The sequence below is a fragment of the Panthera onca genome, chromosome X (genome assembly GCF_046562875.1).
Source record: "Panthera onca isolate mPanOnc1 chromosome X, mPanOnc1 haplotype 2, whole genome shotgun sequence".
NCBI classification, from domain to species: Eukaryota; Metazoa; Chordata; class Mammalia; order Carnivora; family Felidae; genus Panthera; species Panthera onca.
The window spans coordinates 51,728,807-51,756,449 of NC_138357.1; the positions used below are offsets into that span (position 1 = coordinate 51,728,807).

Below are 27,643 nucleotides of genomic sequence, written 5' to 3' on the forward strand. Positions count from 1 at the left end.
ACACTGTCCAGGGCCTGACACTGCAGGAAGTGTCTCTGGTGTGTTTTTTGTGCACTCTGCTACTATGTTTTGGTTGCTCTTTCCCTCAGATCAGTTTTCTGCAGAGTTTCTCCTTGCCTGGTGTGGGGAGTGTTTGGACCTTGGCCAAAGTGTGGTGAGTTTTAACTAGGTATGCTGTGGTCTGCTTGCTAAAAGAGATCCAATGCTATTTCCACTAGAGCTAAAGATTTGCAAAATTCTATGTTTAGATGGAGGTACAGCAGGGGTTTGTATTCCTCTTATGGGGGAAAGGTCTACTTTTATGGTTCTCAGGCATATTTGCCCAAGAACAGTAGCACCTGCAGAGCACAGAGGGGTGAGGCTTGGTATAAGCAGTTCAGGCTGCCACTTTTGGTGCTGTGCTGGTTACTGAAGTTAGTTTATGCTGAGGGATGGAGGAGGAAAATGGTGCCAGCTTCCTCCCTCCTCCCAGAGAGGGGAGCCCACACCCACTGCTGTCCTGGAAGCCCTCCCAGAAGTGTGAACAATCTCTCTTCGTGTATCCCTTGTATCTCTCAGATCCCTGCCTTCACCCTGTGCCTGGGTTGTCTGTCTGCCTGGCAGTGCAGAGCACCTGTCTTCTTTCCCAGGCGGGCCAAGTGATTTTAAAACTCCAAACTTTAGGAACCTGGAAAGCAGGGGAGGGGAGGAGGAGGGACTCACACTGGTCCTCTGGGGGAGGGTTTTTCTGTACTCTGTAATGATGCAGGTTTGTTCCAGAAGGGCAGTCCCATGAAAGCACAGGAGTATTAATTTTGGAGTAAAGGGCAGCAAAGAGCCAGTGTACATGTTAGCTGTTCTCAGAAGATGTCTGTGTCTTTGCTGAGGGGAGGAGGAGGGTAAGGGTGCCAGTTGGCTCCTTTGTCCCTGGAGAGGCAATGCCACCCCTACCAGATGTGCTCCAAGAAGGGGAAACTGTCTCTCCCTGTGTGTACTGGGATCCTCTGATTGCACAGTTTGCTACAAAGATCTCTGCCTTCATTCACAGGAGCACTGCAGCACACTGACCTGGCTCCACACTGGCCATACCATGGATTTCTGTAACTACAGTCTTTGAGTCCTGCTGGTTGTAACAATTCATGATAGTCAACCCCTCATTTTCACAGTCATTGACTTTGGGGAAGTGTTTTTCTTGTATGATCCTCTGTGCAATTATCTCTCTCTCTCTCTCTCTCCTTCATGTCTCTCCATGACAAGGGCTCCCTCCCCTCCACAGGACACTTGATCCTTTTCTCCCCCAAATCACGTCTCTGCATCTCCTACCTTCCACAATGTCGCCTCTTCTCTCCCTCTAGTTTTGAAGTTTGTTCTGTGAGTCCTAGGTCGATTACTTGGGTATTCAGAATGATGTGATATTCATCTAGCTGTGTTCAAGGGACAAGGCAAGCCAAGGGTCCTCCTACTGCTTACTCTGCCATCTTAGCTCCTCCCCACTATTCCCTACGGTTTTTGAAAAAAAAAATAAATGAACAAAAGTGTGCATTTCACAAATATATCTCATTTGTATGTATTTTGCCAATTTGGAACTTCTGACAATTCCAAAAATGCTGAGCAATGCATTTTGTGTTGTCTATTTTATAGATATTGTTAGCTCCCTGCTGTAATCCATCTAATGTCAGCCTTTTTTACTTACTGGCAGAGCCCTGGATTGGTTTGGCTTCTCACTCTCTACATAGTCACATACTCAGGGAAGGGGTCTTGCCCCCATTCCAAAAGTGAATCATTATTAGTCCAAGATTCTCCTTGACAATGATTAGTTTAGAGATGAGCATGTAATTCAATCCCAAACAGCAGAATTAGAAGGAAAAGTCTGCACAGGAGCTTCCAGAAAAGTTTTCTCTAATAAAAAATAAAAATAAAAAAGCTTCATGTAAGGCAACACTCTCTTCATTGTTAGATATCACTATTTTTTCATGTGATGCCTGGAACAACTGCAGTCATTTTCCAACAATGAACCAACATGCCAAGGATGGCAGAACAGAAATATTTGGAAAAATCTCACATTCTAGGTGATCTCACTAAGCTACTGAATTAACCAATGCTATGAGTGCCTCACCTCTACATTTCTTGTGATGTGTGAAAGTAAAACCATCTTCTTAAGCCAATTTTAATTATGCTTTCTGTTACTTGGCAACCCAAACCATGCTGATAGACTATGAAAAACAGAAAACACCAAAACATGCTGGTCTGTTTAAAAGCAAAAGTAAAGCAATTATTTTCAGGTGCTTACAAAAATGAGCAAGAACATCACATACATAAGCAGTTATAGTAATAGTTAATCTTGCCTATGCATTAAAGGCTGTTACCTGAAGGTAACCTAAAAACATATTTTGCCTAAATAATGTGCAAATGTAATAAAAATATATTTCTATGAATATATTATATGCCTTAGACTTTTAGTATAGTATGAAAAAAACAACCACATGATTATGATATAATAACGAGACTTACTCTTAAATTGACTTTTTATTTTTAAATCTTATATTTTAAACTAAAGAGCAAGTACTTGGGCAAATGTTTCCTTGTAGATGTCATCTGATGAAGGAGAATGGTTTATTAATACTGAAAAAATGAAACTTCAAAATAAAATTTCCAATTTGTTGGAGATATCAATCCATAACTTCCATCTAGAGACTATGTTGGTCACTACAGTTATATTTATTATTTCACCCACATTTTAATCATCTGCATTGCTCTTTTTAATCACTGTTGCATTTATATGTCTCTAATGTACAGGAAGCTTTAGGGTTTTTTTTTACTCCTAAACCAAAGACAAATGTGTAAAAACAAATTACACAATATTCCAAACTATACCATCTCTGGTATAAGCAAATTTGGCTCTTTTGTGCATTATTAATGAAATTTTTTAAAAAAGAGTTAAACTAAACCATCATACCAAGTAATCCATTAATTGAACACAGAATTTCTAAGATCTTGGGAATAATATACTTTGAATGTCTTTCTTTTCAAAGTGCTAAGATTTAAATGGATGACTGGTCTATGCCCAAGCTTTTCAGAAATACCATTTAATCTCTGATTTTCCCACAAGTTTCATCAAGAATATCAGGAAATTCTGATTATCATGAGACTAAATAATTGCAATAAATGAAATAAAAACAGGTATATTAGCAAAAATAGGAACTATTTCACCATCAGGATTATAACTTGTTAGATTTTTTTTAAGTTTAAGATACTATTCTATGACTTTAAAAATTGGTTCAGGGAGAGAATGAGAGAAAACAAAAAGAATTTAAAAGGACACTAGTGCTGATTTGAAATAATAATGTTACTTTTGTTAAAGCTTTTTGTAATTAAATTACAAGCCTTCATATTTAACAAACAAATGACATTTGTAACTTAAAAGAGAGCCTAATTGAGGTAAATACTGCTTCTTACATCAAAATACATAGTAGAGACAGGCAGCAGAATGCATGTGAAATGCTAGTGTAAATCGGCCCAATTGACAATTCACCAATTACCAATTTAAGGCCCATTGCCACAGGGAAGTTTGATGAGGATATTATGTAGAAAAGGAAAAGAGAAGGCAAGTTCCATTGGTCAATTTTGGGGCGGCCTCCAAGAGTCAATGATGGTTAACATGACACCAAAGACCAGGTAATTTGAAAAAAAAAAATCAAGAAATTAGCCAATTAACATTTTTAAACACAACTAATTAAAACCAATGGTATCATCAACTAAATGCTGATGGTCATATTGGTACAGGTATAAGCTGCTAGGGTTTTGCAAATAAATATAAATTTTAGGGCTTAACTTTTCATAAGACCTTTTGTTATTATTTTAAGGAAAACATATTAAAATCTAAATACATATGTACATGCACAGAGAAATGGCTAGAAAGATATATGCCAATGTATTAATATTAATTATCTTTGCATAGTAGAACTTCAGTTGACTTTTTTCTTTTTTGCCTATAGTTTCAAATTTTCATTCAATTTACATGCATGATTTAAAAATTTTATAAGCCAGATGAGCCTGGACATCTTTTAGTAATATAGAATATATTAGTAACTAAAACAAACCTTACAGTGACCAAGCTGACAACTGAAATTATTAAAATATCAAATTGATATGACAAATATAATGTGGTATTAACTTATCTAGTCTTAATGTTGCTTACTAATTAGAATCATCTCATATTGTTTTCCAAATGAAAATTTAAAAAAAAAAAGTATTCAGCAGATAACCCTAAAGTTGGGTTCCTCAGTCTTTGCACTACTAACATTTTGAACCAGATATTTCTTTGTTGTACATATACATTGCAAGACGTTTAGCAGCATCCCTGGCTTTACTCACTGGATGCCAGCAGCACCTCCTCCTTGTTTGTAACAAACAAAAATATCTTTAGACCTTGCCAAATATCCCCTGGGGGTCAAAATCATTCCTGGGTCAGAACCACTGCCCTAAAGTCACACCAGACAAGACAGTCTTTAAGCAATTGATGTTGCCCTAGATAATCTGCATCTATTGGTCTATTACTCAGGACAGCTGTCAGTTGTAAGAACTAATTGAAGCTTGGTCACTGCTCATCCAAGCATATGATGGATAACCTTTAGATCATAATAATTACCTGATAGCTGCTACCCCAGAAATTAAATAGCTGTTTTTCTACTCTGAACTCAAAATGGAAAACTATGAAACAATATATGTTTACCACTAAACATAAACACCAAACAAGGTGGAGAAGAAGAAAAAGGAAAAGACTAAATGTGAAAGGCCACACAGTAGCAAAACAATGATGACCCAGTTCACATGTCACTTCCTCTTTAAAGCCTTCCTTAAATCAGAATACATGACTCTCTCCTCTGTGCTCATAAGCTCTTTGTATGTATGTATCATGTTTCAGTATTAGTATTTTTTCCTTTGACAGCCTTTCCCACTAGAATGTGAACTCTAGAGGGCCAACATTTGAACTTTTCATTTTTAGTCGTTTGGTTCATTCACTGTTTTATTAATTCATTGTCATTCATATATGTTATTAGTGATTAGCCCTGCTTGACCCATAGTAGGTTAATTATAGAGAAGACTGAGGATATGGTAATGAACACATTACAGGGTAAAATGTCCTTAGGATGGAGGTATGAAAGCACATAGAAAGGTTATTTAGGCCAAAATGGGAGAAGTAGGGAAGAAGCCTTTTTAGATGGAGTGACTTGAAGAAGTTGGTAAAGCAACTGGAGAAGAAGTGAAGGTAGGGGAGAAGAGGAAGTGGCAGATCAGGCAAAAAGATCTCCATGGGCAGGATTCTAGGGACAGTCCTGCCTCTTACTACCTTATACAGGGCATCTTTTCTAATATAAGGTTAATTAGCAAATGGATGAACAAAGATGAAGTGGAATGAAGATAAACTCAGGAAGGTGAGAGGGTGGTACCATTAGCATCAGCCTTTGGGATCTTCCAGCTCAGGTTGTAACAATCAATACCTTTGGCCAATCTCAACGCCATTGGAGAAGGTCAGCTTGTATACCCTAATGCTTATCTTATAACTTTCCTACTTCCTGGTATTTGGACATAATTCAATAACTTACTTATGAGAAACACTTCCTTGAAAATTTCTATGTGAGGTGTTGTTATTAGAACTCAAGATATTGCATTTTGTTTCCTGGTTCTAGCTCTTACTAGACTTTAATAAGAAAAGTAGGCATTGAACTGATGTTAATATTTTCAGTGTTAACTATTACACTGTCTTAAATTTTTATTTTTTATTATTTTTTTAATGTTTATTTATTTTTGAGACTGAGAGAGACAGAGCATGAACGGGGGAGGGTCAGAGAGAGAAGGAGACACAGAATCTGAAGCAGGCTCCAGGCTCTGAGCTGTCAGCACAGAGCCCGACATGGGGCTCTAACTCACGGACCGTGAGATCATGACCTGAGCCAAAGTCGGACGCTTAACCGACTGAGCCACTCAGGCGCCCCCAGATTTTTAAAGGACAATATTCATCTTGCCATTAACAATTCTGACAACTTTTAGAAATATTTTTAAAGATATTTATATTTAAAATTTTTACAATATTAATCTAAAATGTGTACATATTTAACAACCATTTATACCAGTGGGCATTTTTTATCATGTTGAGGAATTTGGGTTCTCTTTAAATAATGTATGCTGTTTTTACATATTCCTTTAGTTCCTTATAATATTTAGCTTTTTTATATACAAGGAACAGTCATATCAGAAAGTAGTCATATCAGAAAAGTAGGACATCTACTTCTGGCCCGAAGTAAGAAGTCAAACAGAATACAACAGTTGATAGGTGACACCTTTTTCTAAAAAAAGAATTCAATGATGTCTATATAATACAGACAATACAGTAATATCTGTTCTCTGTCGCAGCTGGTGAATGAGGTATTATGGTCAAATACTCTGCTTAACAGAGTTACCATATATTTTATACGTATTGCCTATTTTCAAAGAGCTGCAATAGATCAAAATAAACCTAAGGCTACATAGCTAGGGTGGTCCCAGCTGAGCTCAAAGGGAATTATCTGGGTGTGTGTGATTAAAAAGAGGTAGTTGGTGGGCCCTTAGGCACTATTTGCATGAACAGATTTATGCTGGTACTTTATCTCTGGCTTCTAGGAAAAGTTATATACATGCCTAGGTGACAGAACAAAAGGAAGGATGGAAGGGAATAGAGGGGTTTATGGATTTAGGATTCCCTTGAGGTCTCCAGGAGAAAGGGATCAGAAGAAAAACAAAAGGACCCATTTTTATGAAGTGTGATAAGAAACATAGCTACCCTTGCACTGAGCATAACACCACTGTGGTATCGCAAGGATTGGTGGCAAAACCAGAGAAACAGAAGACTGCAACCTTGGTCCAGATGGATTTTCACTGAGGGCAATCCCATACAGCTTTGCTTTGCCAGCAAAAGGCAGAGAGGGGCTGGAGCTGCAGTAGGACACAAAGGGCAGGGCTTTGTCTCTTTGTTCAGTGCTATATTCTCATCATCCTAGAATAGTCGGCACTCAAATATTTGTGGGGAAATGTCAAGTGGTAACTAGAGCTAACATGTTTTTGAGCCTATGTGACATGACTCCCAAAGTACTTGTGGGAGTGGAGACTTTGCAGGGAGCTTGAGCTGCTAGGAGAGGTAAAGAGATAATTTGGGATATATGGATTATTGTTACTAAGGTGACCCCATCTGAATTCACAGGTGCTGAGACCTGGAGATACTTAGCTTGCAAATAAAACTATACTATTCAAGAGGTACATCAAGGTCTTTGCAGTTTCTCAAAATTATCTTCCCGATATTAATTACCATTTTACTGGCAAAGCAAAGATACATCAAATTATGAGGCATCTAATAGAGATTTTGGAGAATGGAACTCTAGATAACAGAGTTTATATTATTGGTTAAGAGTTTCCTTTATTAAAGAATACATTTGGTTTCTAATGTAAGTCCACTATTTTTATAATACTTCACTAAAGTTTCCTTTAAATGCCAAGTGCTTTGCACATCGAAGGTTTAAAAATGTGTCAAAATAACTTAGTCTTCTTGGATCAGAAATTACACAATCTTTTCATGCAAAAATTTATCCTTATTCCTTTAAGGGCAAATTGCCTTTAGTGAATGACTAAAAATGTTTTGTATATATATATATATCAATTTAGTTTTTGAGTTCTAACTAAATGCAGGTGTTCACTTTGGCTTTTCAATTATACTTTAGATTTAGAAATGATTGAGGCCTTATAAAGAGGAAGGTGGTTTGAGAGAAATGAGAACATCTCAAAATTAAGTGTCTCCCATAAGTCGACATGGGTAAATAAGGAGCTCTCATACAAGTTTAGATTTTAAAAGGACAATTACTTAAGATAGAGGGAAGACCATCCCTAAATGAGAATTAAGATAAGACTAACCTCAGCTTCCTAACTCCCATGCCATACTAGCTATGGGAGCAATTAAGGAATAATGGCAATCACACCTTTGCCTCTGAGCCTACATATAGTTTTAAAACCTTGCTCCCAAAGTTTCTCTCTGTTCTAAGAGGCTCGTGTCCTCTTAAACACTTACTGTTGTCTTATTCTGCTGCTTCCACTTTCATATTTTGCTTTTACCAGTCTGGGAAGAGAATTCACATTAAGCAATTATGGTTCAGTCAGCCAACCATAGATGGCCTGGCCTTTAAGTAACCACAGTTCTTTTGATTTTATAAGCCACTTCATTTTATTAAAGTTTATTTATTTTGAGAGAGAGAGAGAGAGAGAGAGAAAGAAAGCAAGTGAGTGGGGGAGGGGCAGAGAGAGGGAGAGAGGACCCAAGCAGGCTCCATGCTGTGAGTGCAGAGACTGAAGTGGGGCTTCATCTCACGAACTGTGAGATCATGACCTGAGCTGAAAAACCAGGAGTCAGACAGTTAGCCAACTGAGCCACCCAGGCACCCCTGATTTTCTAAGCCACATTACTTTTAAAAATTTAGATTTCACCCTAAGGCCACAAAGAATTCATTGAAGAATTTTAAGTCGGGAAAGTAACACTGCCTTGTTTTGTTTTCAGTTTTATTATGACTTTAATTTGGCAAATGGATTAGAAGTGAGAAATAGTAAGATAAGTAGACACAGACACTAGTCAGAACATCATTACAATAGTTCAGCTGAGAGATGGTGGAGGCCCAGAACTAAATAGCATCAGTGGGCTTGGAAAGAAAAGAATGGATTAAAAGATATTTAGGAAATAGAAGAAAGACTGACTGATGACATAAATATAGCTATCCTTTAGCCTCCTAACAGCCATTTTAGTACTTATCTAAGAGCTGTTCAAAAATTGTTAAAGGCAAGGCCTGATTAAACAAAGACAGCTAAAGTTTAATGTTAAACTAAAGTTTAAAGTTTAATTACATGATTAGTAATAATGGTAACAATTTCTTCTTAAGTTACGTCAATGAATCTATTAATTCTACGAAGTCTTATTCCTATATGTCTAGTATATGAGATATAGAATGAGGACACACACACAAAACAAAAATTCATTGAGTGCCTGGGTAACATACTGTCCTTTAAAAAACAAAACAAAAACACACAGAATCAACAAGAAATTGACAGATTTAAAAGACAATAGAAATGTTTTCTATAATTTATTTGGAGCTATGAAAGTTACTGAAGTATAATACTTGCCTCAAACACTTTTCCAACAGCTGAAATTAATTTTTATGCCTAAGCAAGATACTGCATGGCAGTGAAACATATAAGGTTCACTCATCTTCAATATTCTACCTAAAATATCTCAAAAGAAAAAAGACTGTGTAGCCAACTATTTGAACTAACTGAAGCATAAAGGAGAATAAGCAAAAAAAAAAAAAAAGATGTTTAGATATTCTGTAAATGTGGAATTTTATTTTCTTCCACAATATATTCAACTTAAATTTAGGGATTATTAATTAATCTTGCATATATTGTAAACAGTTTTTGAATTCTGATAATCTCAGGAAGCTAACTAGAGAGACTTGTTCAGAAATTAGAAATGTTTCCAATTACACATATCTTCATACTCTTATATAGGACATTCACCTTGAATATCTTTAACATCCTCAGTTGAGTAATATATAATATGGCTGATATCAATATTTAATATAGCAGCATCTCCTATAGATTACCAAATTTTACTTTCATTAATTTGAGTGTGATTATTTTTAAAAAGGTCTTAATCCATTATGTTAAACCCTTTTGTTTATTTCCATTTTCCCCATCCTTTAGAGAATATTTGAGGAAGATTTTTTGGTATGTGCATTTTGTATATGCTATACATGCCAAATAGATTTCCCAAGATGAAACTCTGAGCTCATTTGGAAGTAATTTTTGGTAGCACATGAATCAGAACTCTTATTTTCTTCTCAGCAATACTGGTATTTTATTGCTTCCATCTATAGTCCAAAATGCTTTTAGCAGTAAGAACCCTGAAGCCAAACACACGAAACACTAAGAAAATGGGAACTTCTGGAGATGACAATTTTTGTCTCTCTTTCACGGTTCTTCCCACCCCTGGGAGAGCAAAATCACTTTAAGCTCCCTATGAAACAGGAACATGGTGAGCACAAATGAGTGACTGAAGTTGGTGTTGTTGACTTAGGAGTGTTCAGCTTATAGGTCAGGTGTAAAACCCTTAAACCTGCTTGTCAAAGTCTGTGTGTCAAACACCTATGGGTTTTTCCAGATTCTGCCCAAATGTTACTTTCTCTGTGAAGGTTTCTCGAGTAAGCTCAGGCAAGGTTAGGCAGTTCCTCCTTCGCATTATTATAGCACCTTGACATATTCCTATGGCAGCACTTATCAAATTACATTGCATTTACTTGCCTGTCTCCTTTCATTCATGGACAGAGACGATTTCCTTCCTTTTATCTCTGGACTAAAGTGTTATCAAAATCAAGTTGATTTTCAATAAATAATAATCAAATGGATGGATAAAGAATGACTAATAATATCCTTCATTTGCATAGCATAGGTTATGAGGTGTTTTCACATAGTGTTGAGAAAGACACGGCAGGAATTATCATCTGTATTTTATAAATGAGGAAACTGATGCCCAGAGAGGTTACATAGCCAACCCAAGTTCAAAACAACGAATAAGTTGCATACCTAGTTCTCATGGCAGCAAGTCAATCATGATTTGTAAGGTAAAAGTGATAGTAACACTGTTATGAAAGGCAGACAGCAATGGCTGACCAGGGCACATTGTAGGAGCTGGTTATCTGTTTTGAAAGCTCTGAAAATCAATCTTAGCAGTATCTCAAGAAATTAACATAAATGCACACAAAACTGGACTTCAGAATGTTAACTTATTCACAATGAGAACAATTTGTGACAAATTATTTCCCTGTACTCAAGCTACATACAGAATAAAACCAGTAGACAAATATATCCTATTTATGTATGTAATTTATATGACTCTCTGAAATTCTATGGCTCATAGATTTCTAAAGAGGAATAGATTCTTAGAGATCAGGAGTATAATCATTTATAAGTATAATTCTTGGCAAAATTTCTAAGCATCTGGCTAACATGATTAAACATAGGTTGCCACACAGGAATTGTCCTTAAACAAATACTGTAAAATGGGAGAAGTACATCAAATTCTATTCTGTGACTATAGGGGAAGTGAGAGGCACTAATATGACAGACAGTGTTTTCAGATCCAATCCATGTTAAAACAAGGCACTTTTTAATAGAGATTAACATTAATTATATTTATCTCCATCTATTCATAGACAATTTATTGGATTCATCTTTTTAATGTGTCAACTGAAGTGTATTTTCTAGTCTCCATTCTTTTTCAACATATTTTTTTCTTCCTGAAAATAGTCCAAGTAGATATGATAGGCATTCACAGGTTCACATCATATTTATAACTTTATGTTTTGAAAGTAGTCGCACGAGTCATTGTCAGAACACATTTTACTACTTCCTGGCCAGCTATAAAGTTAAATATGTGTGTTTACTAAGGAGTAAAGAACAAAGACCAAAATAAGCAATTGTTCTCAGCAAAAAACAAAACAAAAACAAAACATCATATTTATGAAAGTTTTCGATTTAGCTTCTACCCAAAAATATCATGTTCTCTGGGTTACATGTTGTAACTTAGTAGATTAAAGCAAATATTTTCCACAGAAATATCTGTATCTCCCAGATTGTGCAAGTCACACCAAAATCCAATATTTTTCATGGGGCAATACAGTCAATTAAGAGACAGAGCCTTATTTAGCAAATAATTGCTTTGGGGATAGAAACATACCTCAAACTGCAATAAATTAGTTTGCTAATTGATCTTCCTGTTGGGGATAACTGCTAGAATTCCTTCTTTAAAGTTTATCAAACTTTACTTGTTTGATATGATGTACATATCAACTATTATGCATATCTTTCTATTACTATCATAATTGGACTCTGTGCTCTTCTATTCCTTCACTGGATACAGACAAGTACTTCCACAACATTTATACAGTAAAGCTTTTGATTCCCTCTAGCATCATAACTGGCACCCTGATATCCCATCTCTAATTAATGCTAATATTTACTATTATCCCCAAGAGTTACAGTTTGAAACAGACGATATTTTGAAAGAAAATTTAAGTATTCAAGGTCTAATTTAGAACCAATTTCTCATAAAGACTGACAAAAACTTATTCACAAATCATAGCATTTTAATGTATTAAGTGAAAGATGATTTTAGATATGAATTTTTAAGCTAGGTCAAATTATAATACTATGCTATATAAAAATCAACATCAAGTACCAATTCATTCATTTTCTTATAAAATTTCAGTACAAAAATTCCCATATATACCTAAAGTTGAAGATAATTCATTTAAGTCCCCATTATATATTAAGCCTGCCAACAATTTTTATCCATGTCACAGGTATAAAATATCTGTGAGTTCCTGTTAAAAGACTAAAACATGAAATCGGTATGATCAATAGGTACATAAAATGCTAATAGGAGAAATTATTTAAAACACAAAAACCACAGGGCTTACAATGCTAAGATGTACTATATTACTCACCAGAAATAAAGTTCGGAAGTTGCTGATATCACCAAAGAATTCTTCTATGCTCACTGTTTTAGAGTCAAAAATAAAGTATTCTCCAAGATTCTCATAGAGCTTTAGCATGTTGTTGTGCATGGTGAACAGTTTTTCATACTGGTCTCTGGCACTCTTTGTAAAGCTGTAGCTTTCTGTTAAGGAACATGATACAATAGTATCTTATTTTTTTTTAATTAATGTTTATTTATTTTTGAGAGAGAGAGAGAGGGAGAGAGAGAGAAGAGAAAAGCAGAGAAGAGGAGGGGAGGGGAAGGACAGAGAGAGAGGGAGACACAGAATCCAAAGCAGGCTCCAAGCTCCGAGTTGTCAGCACAGAGCCCGACATGGGACTCAAACTCACAAACTGTGACACCAAGACCTGAGCCAATGTTGGAGGCTTAACCGACTGTGCCACCCGGGTGCCCCAATCCAATAGTATCATAAAAGCAATCACTAGATATTCAGATTGAATTATACCATAATTTTTACTTATGTACAAATTCACTAGGATTACAGTAACAAATACCACAGACTGAGTAGCTTAAACACTAGAAATGAATTTTCTCACAATTCTAGAAGCTAGAATTCTGATATCAAGGTGTTGGCAAATTTGGTTTCTTCTGTGGCTTCTCTCCTTGGCTTGTAGATGGCCACCTTCTTGCTCTATCATCACATGGTGGTCCTTCTGCCTGTGTTTTTGTCCTCATCTCCTCTTCTTATGAGTTACATTGGAGTAGGTCACACCCTAAGGACTTCATTTTAACTTAATTGCCTCTTTGAAAACCTATCTCCAAATGCAGTCAGCCACATTCTGAGATTCTGGGGGTTAGGGCTTCAACATATGAATTTTTGTAGGAACACAATCCAGTCCATAAAAACTTGCTAGAGTCATTATTTTGGTTAGGGAGTTCCAAAAATTTGTAATGCAGGCTGAACTATTTAATATACATTAATACATTAGAAAACATGTTTGCTAAATGAAAGCACATAAGTATAGATATCAGGAAACTGCCTCAATTATCTTTTTATGGACAAGGTAGGACAGAAACAAACAGCAACAGAAAACTTAGAAAAAATTCCCTTTTTAAATACACATATTCTATATAGAGAGAGGTCACAGTGAATTATATATAGGTTACGTATGTGTGTGTCTGTGTGTATCCCACGTGAAGAGGGGACACAGAGGGAGAGAGAAGGAAAAAAGGCAAGGGGGAGGTATGCAGAGAAAGGGGGAAGAGGGAGAGGGGAAAGAGGGAGAGAGATTTTGCTATAGTTCTAGAACCTTGATCACCCAAAGGGCTTCCTAAAACACAGATTGCTATTTCCTGAGGATAAGCCCAGGAGACTGAGAATTTCTAATGCATTCCCAGTTGATCTTGAAGCTGCCAGTCCAGGATACACTTTGAGTAATAAGCTCTAGAAAAGCTATTTATCCAGAAATTATTTATATTATTGTTGTAAAAATTTTACCAAAAACTGATAACAATCAATACCAAAATATGATTCAAATATATAAATATATCTGACTAAATGTATTATTATATAATAATTTATACTTAAAGAAGGAAATTATAATACTTTCTTACTGATTATAGAGGGTATAGATATGAAAAATTATCTCTTTAGGTGACTTAGAAAACAAAAACAAACAAACTAAAATTTCCAACAACTCAGATGCAAGCATTGTGAACATTTTGGAGCATTTTCTTCTAGTCATTCTTCTATGGGTAATAACTTTTGAATGTAAATTGGTAAGAATGCTTCAGAGAAAGATAAGTGGGCTAACAGTGAAGAATAAAGGAAACCAAATTCACCTTTAAAAATTATACTTACATTTAAGAAAGCAATAATGATCACAGAAGAAAAATGTCTTTAAGTGGAAAGGTAAAATACTTAGAATTGTAAAAGAAGGATAATAGTTTGGGGCATGCTATTATAAGTTCCACTATAGTGTATTAATATTTTATGGTAGTATTATTTTATTAGGCCCTGATAAATGTGTGTTTCAAAATACCTGATTTTATAAGATTTTCTGAATTCTTTAGTATGTTGTATTGTAACTTGGGGCCAAATTTATTTTCCATGGAAACACAACTCTAGTTCTACAATGGAAGTCAATGGAGAAAATCAGACCATTTCTGGAAAATTACTTTACAGCTGACACGTATTGGATACAATGTGATTTTAAAAGAGAGACACAAAACTACCTATGTTCTTTCTAATGCTACTTAAATATTAGCATTCACATTAGCAACACAGCAACCTCTTCCCTGCTAACAAGTAATATTAAATCTTTCAACCCTCAAGTCCATTTTGAGCTCAACAGACCAGAAAGAATTAATGCATTTCTAACTTACTCTATTTTTACCAACAAAAGGATCACAAATAATGTTACATACACATTCTTATTTACATCACCATAAATTATTTGACTTTTATTCTTTGACTTTAAGAAAGTGTTAAATATCCTGTTTAAGAGTTGCAGAAATAATACTCTTCATTTCCTAGCACAGAATGAAAGTGAGATTTTTGTTTTGTAGTCTGCCCTACCTAAACAAAACAGATTTATCCCAGAGACTTGCTAGGCATAAAACTTATCAAAGGTCACTTACTTGTACTCTGTAGTGCAAAGTACTAAACTATATACTTCACAAGGCTTAACATCTGTACCACACAAAGAAATTCCAAAGATAAAAAAAAAAAGGCAAAAAGCTGAATGTTTCCCATTTATCGTAACAGTTTTTCTCCAGCTAAAATATGTCCATGTAGTGATACACAACTTCATAAATTTGTTCTCCCAGGGAAAAAAACAAAATTTACTTCAGAAATTCTGTCTGTGTACCAAAGTGAGAAAATTTGAAAAGTTCTGGGAATGGCTTATCTTAGAAATAACAAATGGAAAGCAGCCCAGTCTCTAAGTCCTTTACTTACTATCTTCTTCAAAGTGATTATTTCCTAAAATGGCTAGATGGCATGAGTCAGCACTGGAAATCTTTCAAAATTGCAAGGAAGTCACTGATGGTGGGAAACAAAGGCAAAAGAAAAAAAAATTTCCTTACAACTTATAGCCCATTGACAAGTCCTTAAGACAGGCAGAGTGACCTATCTCTAGGAACTCAACTGCCTTGGTGTTAATACTTTGCTAAGGGCAAAAGGCAATCTTTGCTTAACATTATTCTGAACTCCAGGATCCTGTAAGCCTCCTTTAACATATAAAAATTCCTTTGGAAACTTCCTTTATCTCTACCCACCAAGATATATGTTAGCAATCATCCTCCAAGCATATGACCCCCTGATATATATCTGAAGGATCTCATGACTAAGGTTTTATTAGACAGTAATAAATGACCTTTTCCTAACAATAGCTAGCCCCTCAAGGTCCTGGAAACCTTGCTTCCAAAATTCCTTAGAGACGTATGCCATCCCTAACCCTCTCCCAACTTGAAAGTATATAATTAATTTCTCCTCACAATCCCAGTGCAGCTCTTTCTGCCCATGGGTTCTGTCCCCATGCTTTAATAACACCACCTTTTTGCACCAAAGACATCTCAAGAATTATTTCTTGACCATTTGCTGTTCAACCCAACATTTCCACATTAGTCACCAAATCCTAACTGAGACTGCAGGTAAAAAAGAGCTAGACACCATCCTTCTTTTTCATTCCTTTATTTCATTTAGGAAATTTTTATTTTCTTTTTTGAGCAGCCATTGAATTTGAGATAACTGGTTAGTACTACGCTGAGCATGTGATGGATGCAGTGATCATTAAAGCCTAACCCAGGCCCTTAAGAAGTTTATAATCTAGGGGTGCCTGGGTGGCTTATAATCTAAAGCCTAACCCAGGCCTTTAAGAAGTTTATAATCTAGGGGCACCTGTGATTTAGGCTCAGGTCATGATCTCACAGTTCCTAAGTTTGAGTCCCACATCAGGCTCTGTGCTGACAGCGTGGAGCCTGGAACCTGCTTCATTCTGTGTGTGTCTCTCTCTGCCCCCTCCCCCACTCTCTCTCTCTCTCTCTTTCTCTCTCTCTCTCTCTTTCTCTCTCAAAAATAAATGAACACTAAAAAGAAATTTTAAAAAAGAAGTTTATAATCTAATATTACAAATAATTATATCATTAATGTACATTTGTACAGAATTTTTACATTTATGATATACTCTCCCTTCCATATGTCCCATATTCTTCATAACAATCTTATCAAAAAGTCAGAGAAATATCATTGTCTAAGTTTTAGAGTTATAGAAACTAGATAAAAGGCTCCCATTGATCTAGGGTTAGCACGTAGTGAAGGGGAGCAGAATATGCCACCTCAAAATATGCCTCATGGGCATAAATTTATTTTTAAATATTTTTCATTTCAAGTTTGTATTTAAATTCCAGTTAGTTAACATATAGTATAATATTAGTTTCAGGATTAGAATTTAGTTATTCATCACTTACATACAACACCCATTGGTTATCACAACAAATGCCCTCCTTAATTCCCATCATCCATTTAGCCAATCCCCCCTACTTCCTCTCCAGCAGCCTTCAATTTGATCTCTATCGTTAAGAGTCTTGTTTTATGGTTTGACTCTCTTTTTCCCACTATGTTCATCTGTTTCGTTTCTTAAATTCCACATATGAGTTAAATCATATGGTATTTGTCTTTTTCTGAACTGGGAGAAGATTTTTATAAGTGATCTAGTATCCAAAATCTATAAAGAACTTATCAAACTCAACACCCCAAAAAACAAATAATACAGTTAAAAAAGGGCAGATGGCATATATTATTTTGAGTTGATTGGGAAATAGCAGACACCAGAAAAGCTCTGAAAAGAATAAAAGTTACCTTTTTGAAAGGAAAATTTACATTTATAAAGGAAATCTCCATTTGTAAGGGTATCTCCCTCTTTGTACCACGAAGAGAAGTGTGACTCTAAATCACAAGAGAATCAATGGTATCAAGAGTGTCAATGGTTAAGCTGCATATTTAAATGTGCATAACAGACTTTACCCTTATTTATGGTGCTTTTCCTGGTAACCATCCTTCCCTTTCCCATAATGAGTGTCCTCACACCTTTCTTTTCTATGTCTTTAAGCTGAAAATGGTATTTAAACTGGTGGCTTAAATTTAGTATCCAAAATATATAAAGAACTGTTAAACTTAACACCCAAAATCAAATGTGATTAAAAAAGGGGCAGAAGATATGAACAGACATTTTTCCAAAGACATCTAGATGGCCAACTGACACGTAAATAGATGCTCAACATCACTCATCATCAGGGAAATGCAAGTCAAAATTACAATGAGATAACACCTCACACCTATTATAATGGCTACAATCAAAAACACACAAGAAACAACAAATGTTGGTGAGGACGTGGAGAAAAAGGAACCCTCCTGCATTGTTGGTGTGAATGCAAAGTGGTGATGCCATTCTGGAAAACAGTATGGAGGATCCTCAAAAAGTTAAAAATAGAACTACCCTATGATCCAACAACTACACTACTGTGTATTTACCCAAACAATACAAAAACACTAATTCAAAGGGATACATGCACCCCAATATTTATAGCAGCATTATTTGCAATAGCCAAATTATGGAAACAACCCAAGTATCTATCAATACATGAATAAAGAAGAAGTGGTATGCATATATGCAGTGGAATATTAAAGAAGTGGTCTGTATATATGCAATGGAATATTATTCTGCCATAGAAAGGAGCGAATTATTGCCATTTGCAACAACATGGATGGAATTAGAAAGTATAATGCTAAGGGAAATAAGCCAGTCCAGGAAAGAAAAATACCAAATGATCTCATTCATATATAGAATTTAAGAAAGCAGCGGGGAAAAAAAGAGAGAAAGAAACCAAGAAAATCCCTTAACTATAGAGAACAAACTGATGGTTAGGTGGTGAGGTGAGTGGGGGATGGGTGAAATAGGTGATGGAGATTAAAGAGTACATTTATCATGATGAGCACTGAGTAATGTATGGAATTGTTGAATCACTGTACTGAACACCTGAAACTAATATAATACTTTATGTTAACTATACTGGAATTAAAATAAAAACCTTAATTAAAAAAAGAACTGTGTTTAGGCTACCTCAGGAAGTTACTGATTTTTCTCTGGGTATTTCCCATGTATACATGAGATATACATGTTAATAAACTTCAGTTTGATTTTCTCTTGTTAATCTGTCTTTTATTACAGGGAGGATCTCAGCCAGGAATTCAGAACGGTAGAGGGAACATTATTTTTCCTCACCTACTGTAGACATCATGATAGTCCCTTGATCATTTAATGTGGTAAAAATGTATTATTATTTATAATGACAACCATATTATTGTCAAATCGAATATTCACCCTTCTGTACTCCTTTTGATGTGTCAGCAGATTTGAATACATTTAGCCGCTTAATTTGTATGACACCCACCCTCGTGACTAAAATATTTTTTATTCTTCTCCTTCTCTGGTAACTTCTATACAAGTTTAGAGTACCCTGAAGCCTTGGTCCTGAGCCCTCTCTCTACATTCTAAGTAGTCGAAGCAATTCACATGACTTTAAATTACATGTATATTGGTGAGCTCCGAGTTTATATATCTAGCCTCAATCTGTCCCCAGAGGTATTAATTTTTATAATCAACTGCTTACTTGTCCTTTCTATTTGAATGCTGTTGTTGTTGTTTTAAGTGGACTCTCTTGGTATCACAAATATTAATCCTCTCCTGAAACCCCTGTAATAGTTTCATTTGGAATAAAGTCTAAACTCCTTCTGGTTTATGAGGATCCACATAATCTGGCCTCTACTCACCTCTGCAACTTAATCTCATCTCATTCTCCCTCTTAAGCAATATTCCCAGGCACATTAACCCTTTTTCTTTTCCTTTAACATACCAAGCTTTCATACCCAACTCAGGGCCTTTGCAATTGCTGTTCTTTCTGCTTAGAATGTTTGTTTTTCACCAGATCAATCTCAGCTCACATGTAACCTCCTCACAGAGGCTTTCCCCAACGACTCAATAGAAAATATTCACTTCCATCACTATTACTCTTGCTTACTTTTTTTCCTTATGCAAACTTATAACTATGAGACATTATCTATTTTGTTTATTTTACTCTATTGCCTGTCTTTCCCCACTTAAAGATGTGGTTTAGGAATAACCCTTGCATATCTTATTGAACACTGATTCATAAGCATCAAGAACAGTGCTTGGCACATAGTAGAAATATTATCAGTGACAAAAGTGACTTTGGCGAGGATGATTAGATAGACTATCCTGAGATCAAAATGTAGAGTAACCTCTTCCCACCTGCTTAAACAACCTTGGGAGGTTTTGAAATACTTAGAGAGAAGAATCTTGAGAAAACAATGGACTTTCCAAGAAGAATTTCCAAATTGGGGTAATTTATAGTATCTTATATCCTTAAAATAAGTATAACCTTAAGGTGGTAAAGTGAGCATGTCTAATACATATAGAGTACTTATCAAATGTAAGGAGGGAAAGCAATTTAGAGCAATTTTCCTTTTAGTAGTTGACTCAAATTCCTCATTGTACAAAGACAAACATTTCTGATTTTTCCAGCTTGGAAGTTATTCAAGATAACTGTGAATTAAAATCACATCATCTTATCCCTAAGTGTTCGTGGCAAGGTTGATAAAATAAAATGTGTTCAACATTTAAGAATAGTAGCAGGTAAAATGTTAACCTTTTAAAAGTATTAATTTTAAATCATTTGATCTAATCATGAATCTGGAAACTTAATTTATAAAACATTATACCTCCCACAAAGCTTTTTTTTACATGAACTCACTTGAAAATCTGACCTAAGGACACATTTTTATATTACTAGGGTGTTTATGTACTATACAGAATTGTCTAAAGCTTCATCATCTATATTTTTGTGTGACTATATATAAATTTTTAGAGCATATTCCTTAGTAATATTGTAATAGTATGGACTTAAACTTCAACCTGAGACAGCTATAATTCATCCATACACATTTACTCAAATAAAGGTAAATTATTTTCTTTATACTTTTAGGTACATTATATATTGGTTTTAACTGTTTTTGGTAGCTGTGCCTACCTGTGTGTAAATCGGTTAAAGGTAGGTATTTTTAAACCTTGACCTCTAACTGGTAAAGTAGCTGATAGGGTTCAGGACATGCTACCCCAAAATATGGCACCATGGCACATTAAATATTTTAAGAGAAAGGAAGAAGTAGGAAGGTCACTCTTACTTTCTCCTGAAGAAAGTTAAAAGACCTCCATATGAGAAGTGGCTTCCTTATAACCCAAGGAAAAAAATACCCTTATCTTCAAGACAGAGGGATACTGAGAAGAAATCAAATCAATGAACAGTACTTGCTAGGTTCCCCTCAGTTTAATAGACTTAGCTTGTGCTTTGTGCCCTACTCTATCTTTCCAGGAATTTCTAGTCCCTATCAAACCTAGCATAAAAAAGAGGTTTAACAATTTCTTTGGGTCTTAATTTCCTAATGAAAGTCCCGATATCATATGAAAGCTATATTCAATACATTTGTATGCTTATCTCCTGTTAATGTATTTGCCAGTTTAATTTTTAGACCTACAAATGGACTCCTAGAGGATTGAGAACTTTTCCCTCCCCTATATAGTATTGCTTCATCAAATACTAGGCTGAGAAAATACCATTTTACTTAATTTTGATGTCAAGAGTAATTGTTAACAGAGAAAACTTGTTTCAATAGAACCAAAATAAGCATTAGCACAGCACTGGTGATTAAGGAGTTTATGTATCTCATAGTTAATTGAGTTAAATCAGTTCTCATTTTCATAGGGAGTACATTTATTTGAAAATTGAAAAACTTGAAATTTTAAATAGCATTACAGCTGGATTATTGAGAACATGCAAAAATCAACTTGAGATCCACTTAACCTTCACACAAGCTTTAGTTAGCAACATGGCATAATTATTCATTAAAATAAAAGGAAGTCACAGATATACACTCTACTGAAGAATATAAATATCATTTCCTCTTTCTATAACCTATCAAAATATTCCCTAAATGCTAAAAACAAAATATTAATGTTTCAATTTCATTTGAGTATATAATTTTTAGTAAAGAATTATTAATGTTTCAAAGAAATTTATCTTTTAAAAATAGTATTAAGACATATTAAAGTAATTGGAATTTACTTACAAATCACACATTGTGATGAATATGTATAGACAAATATTTTAAATTGTGACACATTAACAAAGACAAAAAGGAATGCATATATTAATTTCCACTTGGGTTTGACACAATACTTTAAAATAGTTTAGGATGTATTACAAAATTCTTTTAAAAATCCGATTACAGGAGTGCCAGTGTGGCTAAGTTGGTTAAGCACCAACTCTTGATTTTGGCTCAGGTCATGTTGTCACAGTTCATGAGATTGAGCCCCTTGTAGGTATCTGCACTGATTCTGCTTGGGATTCTCTCTCTCACTCTCCATTTCCCCCCTCCCACTCCTGCACTTGTGCTCTCTCTCTCTCTCTCTCTCTCTCTCTCAAAATAAATAAATGAACTTAAAAACTAGATTATAAAACTTAGGCATAGGACACTTAATATAACAAAGATGGCAAAGTCAATGATAAAAATTTTGAACCAAGATCCTTAGTTTTTAATGTTTATTATTATTTTTTTGAGAGAGAGACAGAGCATGAGCAGGGGAGGGGCAGAGAGAGAGGGAGACAGAGAATCACAAGCAGGCTCCAGGATTTGAGCTGTCAGCACAGAGCCAGATGTAGGGCTTGAACCCATGAACCATGAAATTATGACCTGAGCCAAAGTCAGATCCTTAATCAACTGAGCCAACCTAAGCACCCCTAACATTCTGAGTTTTTAACATATAGGAGGTAATTATGTTGACTGGAGATATGAAACTATTTTGTAATGATCCTACTTTTCCACAGATGGCCTGAGTCAACCGCATATAAAGAAAATGTTTTTCATCATAAAAGCCATTTATGAAAAGCCCACAGCTAATATCATACTCAATGACGAAAAACCCAAGAGCTTTCCCCATAAGATCAGGAACACGACAGGGATGTCCACTCTCACCGCTGTTATTTCACATAGTGTTGGAAGTGCTAGCATCAGCAATCAGACAACAAAAGGAAATCAAAGGCATCAAAATTGACAAAGATGAAGTCAAGCTTTCACTCTTTGCAGATGACATGATATATATGGAAAACCCGATAGACTCCACCAAAAGTCTGCTAGAACTGATACATGAATTCAGCAAAGTCGCAGGATACAAAATCAATGTACAGAAATCAATTGTATTTTTATACACTAATAATGAAGCAACAGAAAGACAAATAAAGAATCCCATTCACAATTGCACCAAGAATCATAAAATACCTAGGAATAAATCTAACTAAAGATGTAAAAGATCTGTATGCTGAAAACTATAGAAAGCTTATGAAGGAAATTGAAGAAGATATAAAAAAATGGAAAAACATTCCCTGCTCATGGATTGGAAGAATAAATATTGTTAAAATGTCAATACTACCCGAAGCTATCTACACGTTCAATGCAATCCCAATCAAAATTTCACCTGCATTCCTCTCAAAGCTAGAAAAGCAATCCTAAAATTTGTATGGAACCAGAAAAGACCCCGAATAGCCAAAGTAATTTTGAAGAAGAAGACCAAAGCAGGAGGCATCGCAATCCCAGACTTTCACCTCTACTCCAAAGCTGTAATCATCAAGACAGCATGGTATTGGCACAAAACAGACACATAAACCAATGGAATAGAATAGAGACTCCAGAATTGGGCCCACAAAAGTATGGCCAACTATTCTTTGACAAAACAGGAAAGAATATCCAGTGGAAAAAAGACAGTCTCTTTAACAAATGGTGCTGGGAGAAGTGGACAGCAACATGCTGAAGAATGAAACTAGACCACTTTCTCACACCATTCACAAAAATAAACTCAAAGTGGATAAAGGACTTGAATGTGAGACAGGAAACCATCCACACCCTAGAGGAGAAAGCAGGGAAATACCTCTCTGACCTCAGCCGCAGCAATGTCTTACTTGACACATCTCCAAAAGCAAGGGAATTAAAAGCAAAAATGAACTGTTGGGACCTCATCAAGATAAAAAGCTTCTGTACTACAAAGGAAACAATCAACAAAACTAAAAGGCAGCCAACAGAATGGGAAAACATATTTGCAAATGACATATTGGACAAAGGGCTAGTATCCAAAATTTATAAAGAACTCACCAAACTCCACACCTGAAAAACAAATAATCCAGGGAAGAAATGGGCAGAAAACATGAACAGACACTTCTCTAAAGAAGACATCCAATGGCCAACAGGCACATGAAAAGATGCTGAACATCACTCCTCATCAGGGAAATAAAAATCAAAACCACACTCAGATACCACCTCATGCCCGTCAGAATGGCCAAAATGAACAAATCAGGAGACTATAGATGCTGGCAAGGATGTGGAGAAACGGGAACCGTCTTGCACTGTTGGTAGTAATGCAAATTGGTGCAGCCACTCTGGAAAACAGTGTGGAGGTTCCTCAAAAAATGAAAAAATATACCTACCCTATGACACAGCCATAGCACTGCTAGGAATTTACCAAGGGATACAGGAGTGCTGATGCATAGGGGCACTTGTACCCCAATGTTGATAGCAGCGCTCTCAACAATAGCCAAATTATGGAAAGAACCTAAATGTCCATCACCTGATGAATGGAGAAAGAAATTGTGGTGTATACACACAATGGAATACTACGTGGCAATGAGAAAGAATGAAATATGGCCTTTTGTAGCAACGTGGATGGAACTGGAGAGTGTGATGCTAAGTGAAATAAGCCATACAGAGAGGCTCTTAAAAACTGAGAACAAACTGAGGGTTGATGGGTGGGTGGGAGGGAGGGGAGGGTTGGTGATGGATATTGAGGATGGCACCTGTTGGAATGAGCAGTGGGTGTTGTATGGAAACCAATTTGACAATAAATTTCATATTAAAAAAACATGTTTTTAAATTAGCCTCCAGCTAAAGCCACAAATGTGATGCTTATGACAGAGGTAAGAGGCACACTCATAACTCCTTTTCTCTACCCAGTTTCATTATTTACTTCCTTTTGTTTTTTGTGTAGATTTCTTTATACCCTTCCTTTGAAGGCTATCTTTGCATTCTTAAACACTCAACAGAATGATTTTTTTCATTAATTTATTCAGATACATTTATTAAATGCCTACTATGTGCATCTTCTAGGTGCTGAGTATATAGTAGTAAATATTCACAAAAGGTCACTGGTCACAGCTTTCATAGACATTATGGTTTAGTGGGAAGACCTACATTAAACCAAGAAAATTAAAAAAAAAATTACAAATTGAAAAATGTGATTGCAAAGCATAAGCTGTTAAGGAATGTATCATTGGGAGACTTAGACCTGGGGGCTGTGGGGGGGCTGTTGGGTGAACAAAGAGTTTGGTGATGCCTCTTGAAGGATGGAAAATTAAAACTGAGACCTGATGGGGAAGAGCCATGAGAAGGAACACTGGAGTATGGTGTGTGAAAGTTCTGACAGATATTAAATATTCTAGGAACATGAAGAAGAAAAAGTCTGGGAATGTGAGAGCCTATGGAGTAAGTACGGGACAGAATGGAGAAGTCTCCTGAGTTACACTGGGGCCAGATTCTATAGGTCTCTAAAGCATTTTGAAATTTTTCTTAAGAAACTTGTAAGTCATTGTTGAATTTTAAACAAAGAATTGATAGGATCAGTTTTCTTCTGCTCAAAGGCATAAGAACTCCCAGCTAAATTCATACACACACACACACACACACACACACACACACACACACCACTAACAACAGTAACAACAACAACAACAACAACAAAACCTAGGACTAATGGAACACAGAATCTTGTCCAAATAATAGTAAGTCTATTTGCTAGTTCCTAACTACTGATAAGATTATATATTATATAAATATTCAATTAAAACATATTTGATAAATTATTAAGATTGCTACATAGAATCAAAGGCAGTTAAAAAATAGCAGTTGTAAGGCAATACATAACTATACAGATTGGCATATAAACAGTTGTGTTTAGAGTAACATAAGAGTTATAATTATACAAATTTGATATTGGTGTGTATATTTTGGAATGTCAGTATTATTATTTAATATTCATAGCATGCACACATAGACATTAAGTAGATCAGGTCCTACCTCCAGCTTTACCTCACATTAAGTTTTCAGCATCATTTATCACATAGCAACACTGTATACAAAACCATGAGAGATTAAGTAGAGAAAAAGAAAGTAAAGTGATAAGACATGGTTTCTAATCCTCATTGAATTTATAAACTAGTGTTGGAGACAGATAAATAATAGAAGAGCAGCAATAGCAGGAAGTAATGTTTTTTGAACTCCACAATGAACCAGGCACTGAGCTAAATGCTTTATAAGCATTGTCATATTTAACCCTCCCAAAAGGCCTATGATGTATATATGCTATTACTAATTCCATTTTACACATGATGAAATTAGCCTCAGGGAGATCAATTTACTTTCTGAAGAGTAGGCCATCTCAGCAGTAAGTGGTAGATTCAGGATTTGAACCTGGGTACCTTTCCCCAGTCTCTCATAACACAAAACTATGTATTTAACCAGCATGCCATACTCCTTCTGTTAAAAAAAAAAAGAAAGATAAAAATACATAGTTACATAAACTAAACTCCACAAAGGAATTCAAGAAAGACATGGAAATGCATAGAAAGAAGTGATTCTGAGATTATTAGGAATGGTGTCAGAAGGAAGTAACTTTTGAGTTCCATCTTGAGGTATGAGAAGCATTTCTCAATCCAAAGAGGAGACACCCCAGGCCATGAGAATAGCATCAGCAAAGGTATAAACACATCTGGAGTTACCAAGGAACTCTGACTATTCTAGGATAACATAGTTTGAGTATGCAGGGAAATGTAGGGGAAGATAAGCCTGTGATGGGTGGCAGAATAGGCCACATAAAATATGCCTCTTTGACATGATTAATTTTGAGTTGGAAGCACTTGGAAAAACAGCAAATGCAAGGAGAGGTTTCTCTGAACTCCCCTTATCTACTTAAAGACAGATCTTCTAAAAGAAACTCAATGCTATAAATCTCCCTGGAAGTTTCATCAACCAGGGAAGATTGATAGTTATCAAAGGAGAGAAGACTAGAAGTTTACACCTGACCCAGACAAACTTTGTTACATATCTTCCATCTAGTCTCCTAAGCTCCCATTCATCTTTTCTAAAAATCTTTTCCTCTAAGTAGCCTACATCCTCTCTCCCTTCCCCTATTAAGATGGCATATAAGATCACCACTTAACTAGGTATTCTTTTCCTCTGTGATATCTCTGTGCACATATTAAACATTAATAAATTTGTATACCTTTTCCCCTCTTCATCTACTATCAGTTTATTTCATAGACCCAGCTATCAAACCTAGAAACACAGAGGGCAAGTCTTTCCTTCCCTATACCTGGAAAGGTATTAAATGCTTATTAAGATTCTCTAGTTTTCTTTGTAGGCAAGTAATCAATGGTTTTTATACAGAAGAGTAATACCTTGCTTGTTTGTAGGAACTTAACTGGTAACAGTGGGAAGGATGGCTTGGAAGATGACACAGTGAACTATGGGAGACTACCTAGGAAACTAACAGAACAGCACTGTGAATAGAAAGCAAAGGATGGATATAAGAAATATGGAAGAGGTAGCATCCATGGGACATGGTGACTGACTAGATATTAGTGATTAGAGAGGGGGTTGTATTGAGAATCTCACTTGAGTTTTCCAGCTCAAATGAACCAGCATATGTTTTGTGTATACTTGTTTTATAACAACACTTGTGAGACAAGAAGGGGAACATGCAGTGGGTGGGAGGAGGGAAAATACTGACTGGTTTTGAATACACTGAGTATGAGATATCTATGAAACATAGGGATGACAATATCTAACAGGCAACTGGAAGTATGTGGGCTCCTTGGTAACTGAGAGAGCAGCTTCTGTGGCAACAGTGAAACCTGCAA

At 35.7% G+C, this 27,643-nt stretch overlaps 1 protein-coding gene across 1 annotated transcript in view; it reads right to left on the reverse strand.

Annotated features, from left to right (window-relative positions):
* The window catches only part of DIAPH2 (diaphanous related formin 2), a 1,007,297-nt gene that overhangs the window by 273,272 nt on the left and 706,382 nt on the right, over positions 1-27,643 (reverse strand). Inside the window, exon 25 of the mRNA XM_081793317.1 lies at positions 12,555-12,718. Coding sequence (XP_081649443.1) covers positions 12,555-12,718 — 164 coding nt within the window. The remainder of the gene's footprint in view (positions 1-12,554; positions 12,719-27,643) is intronic.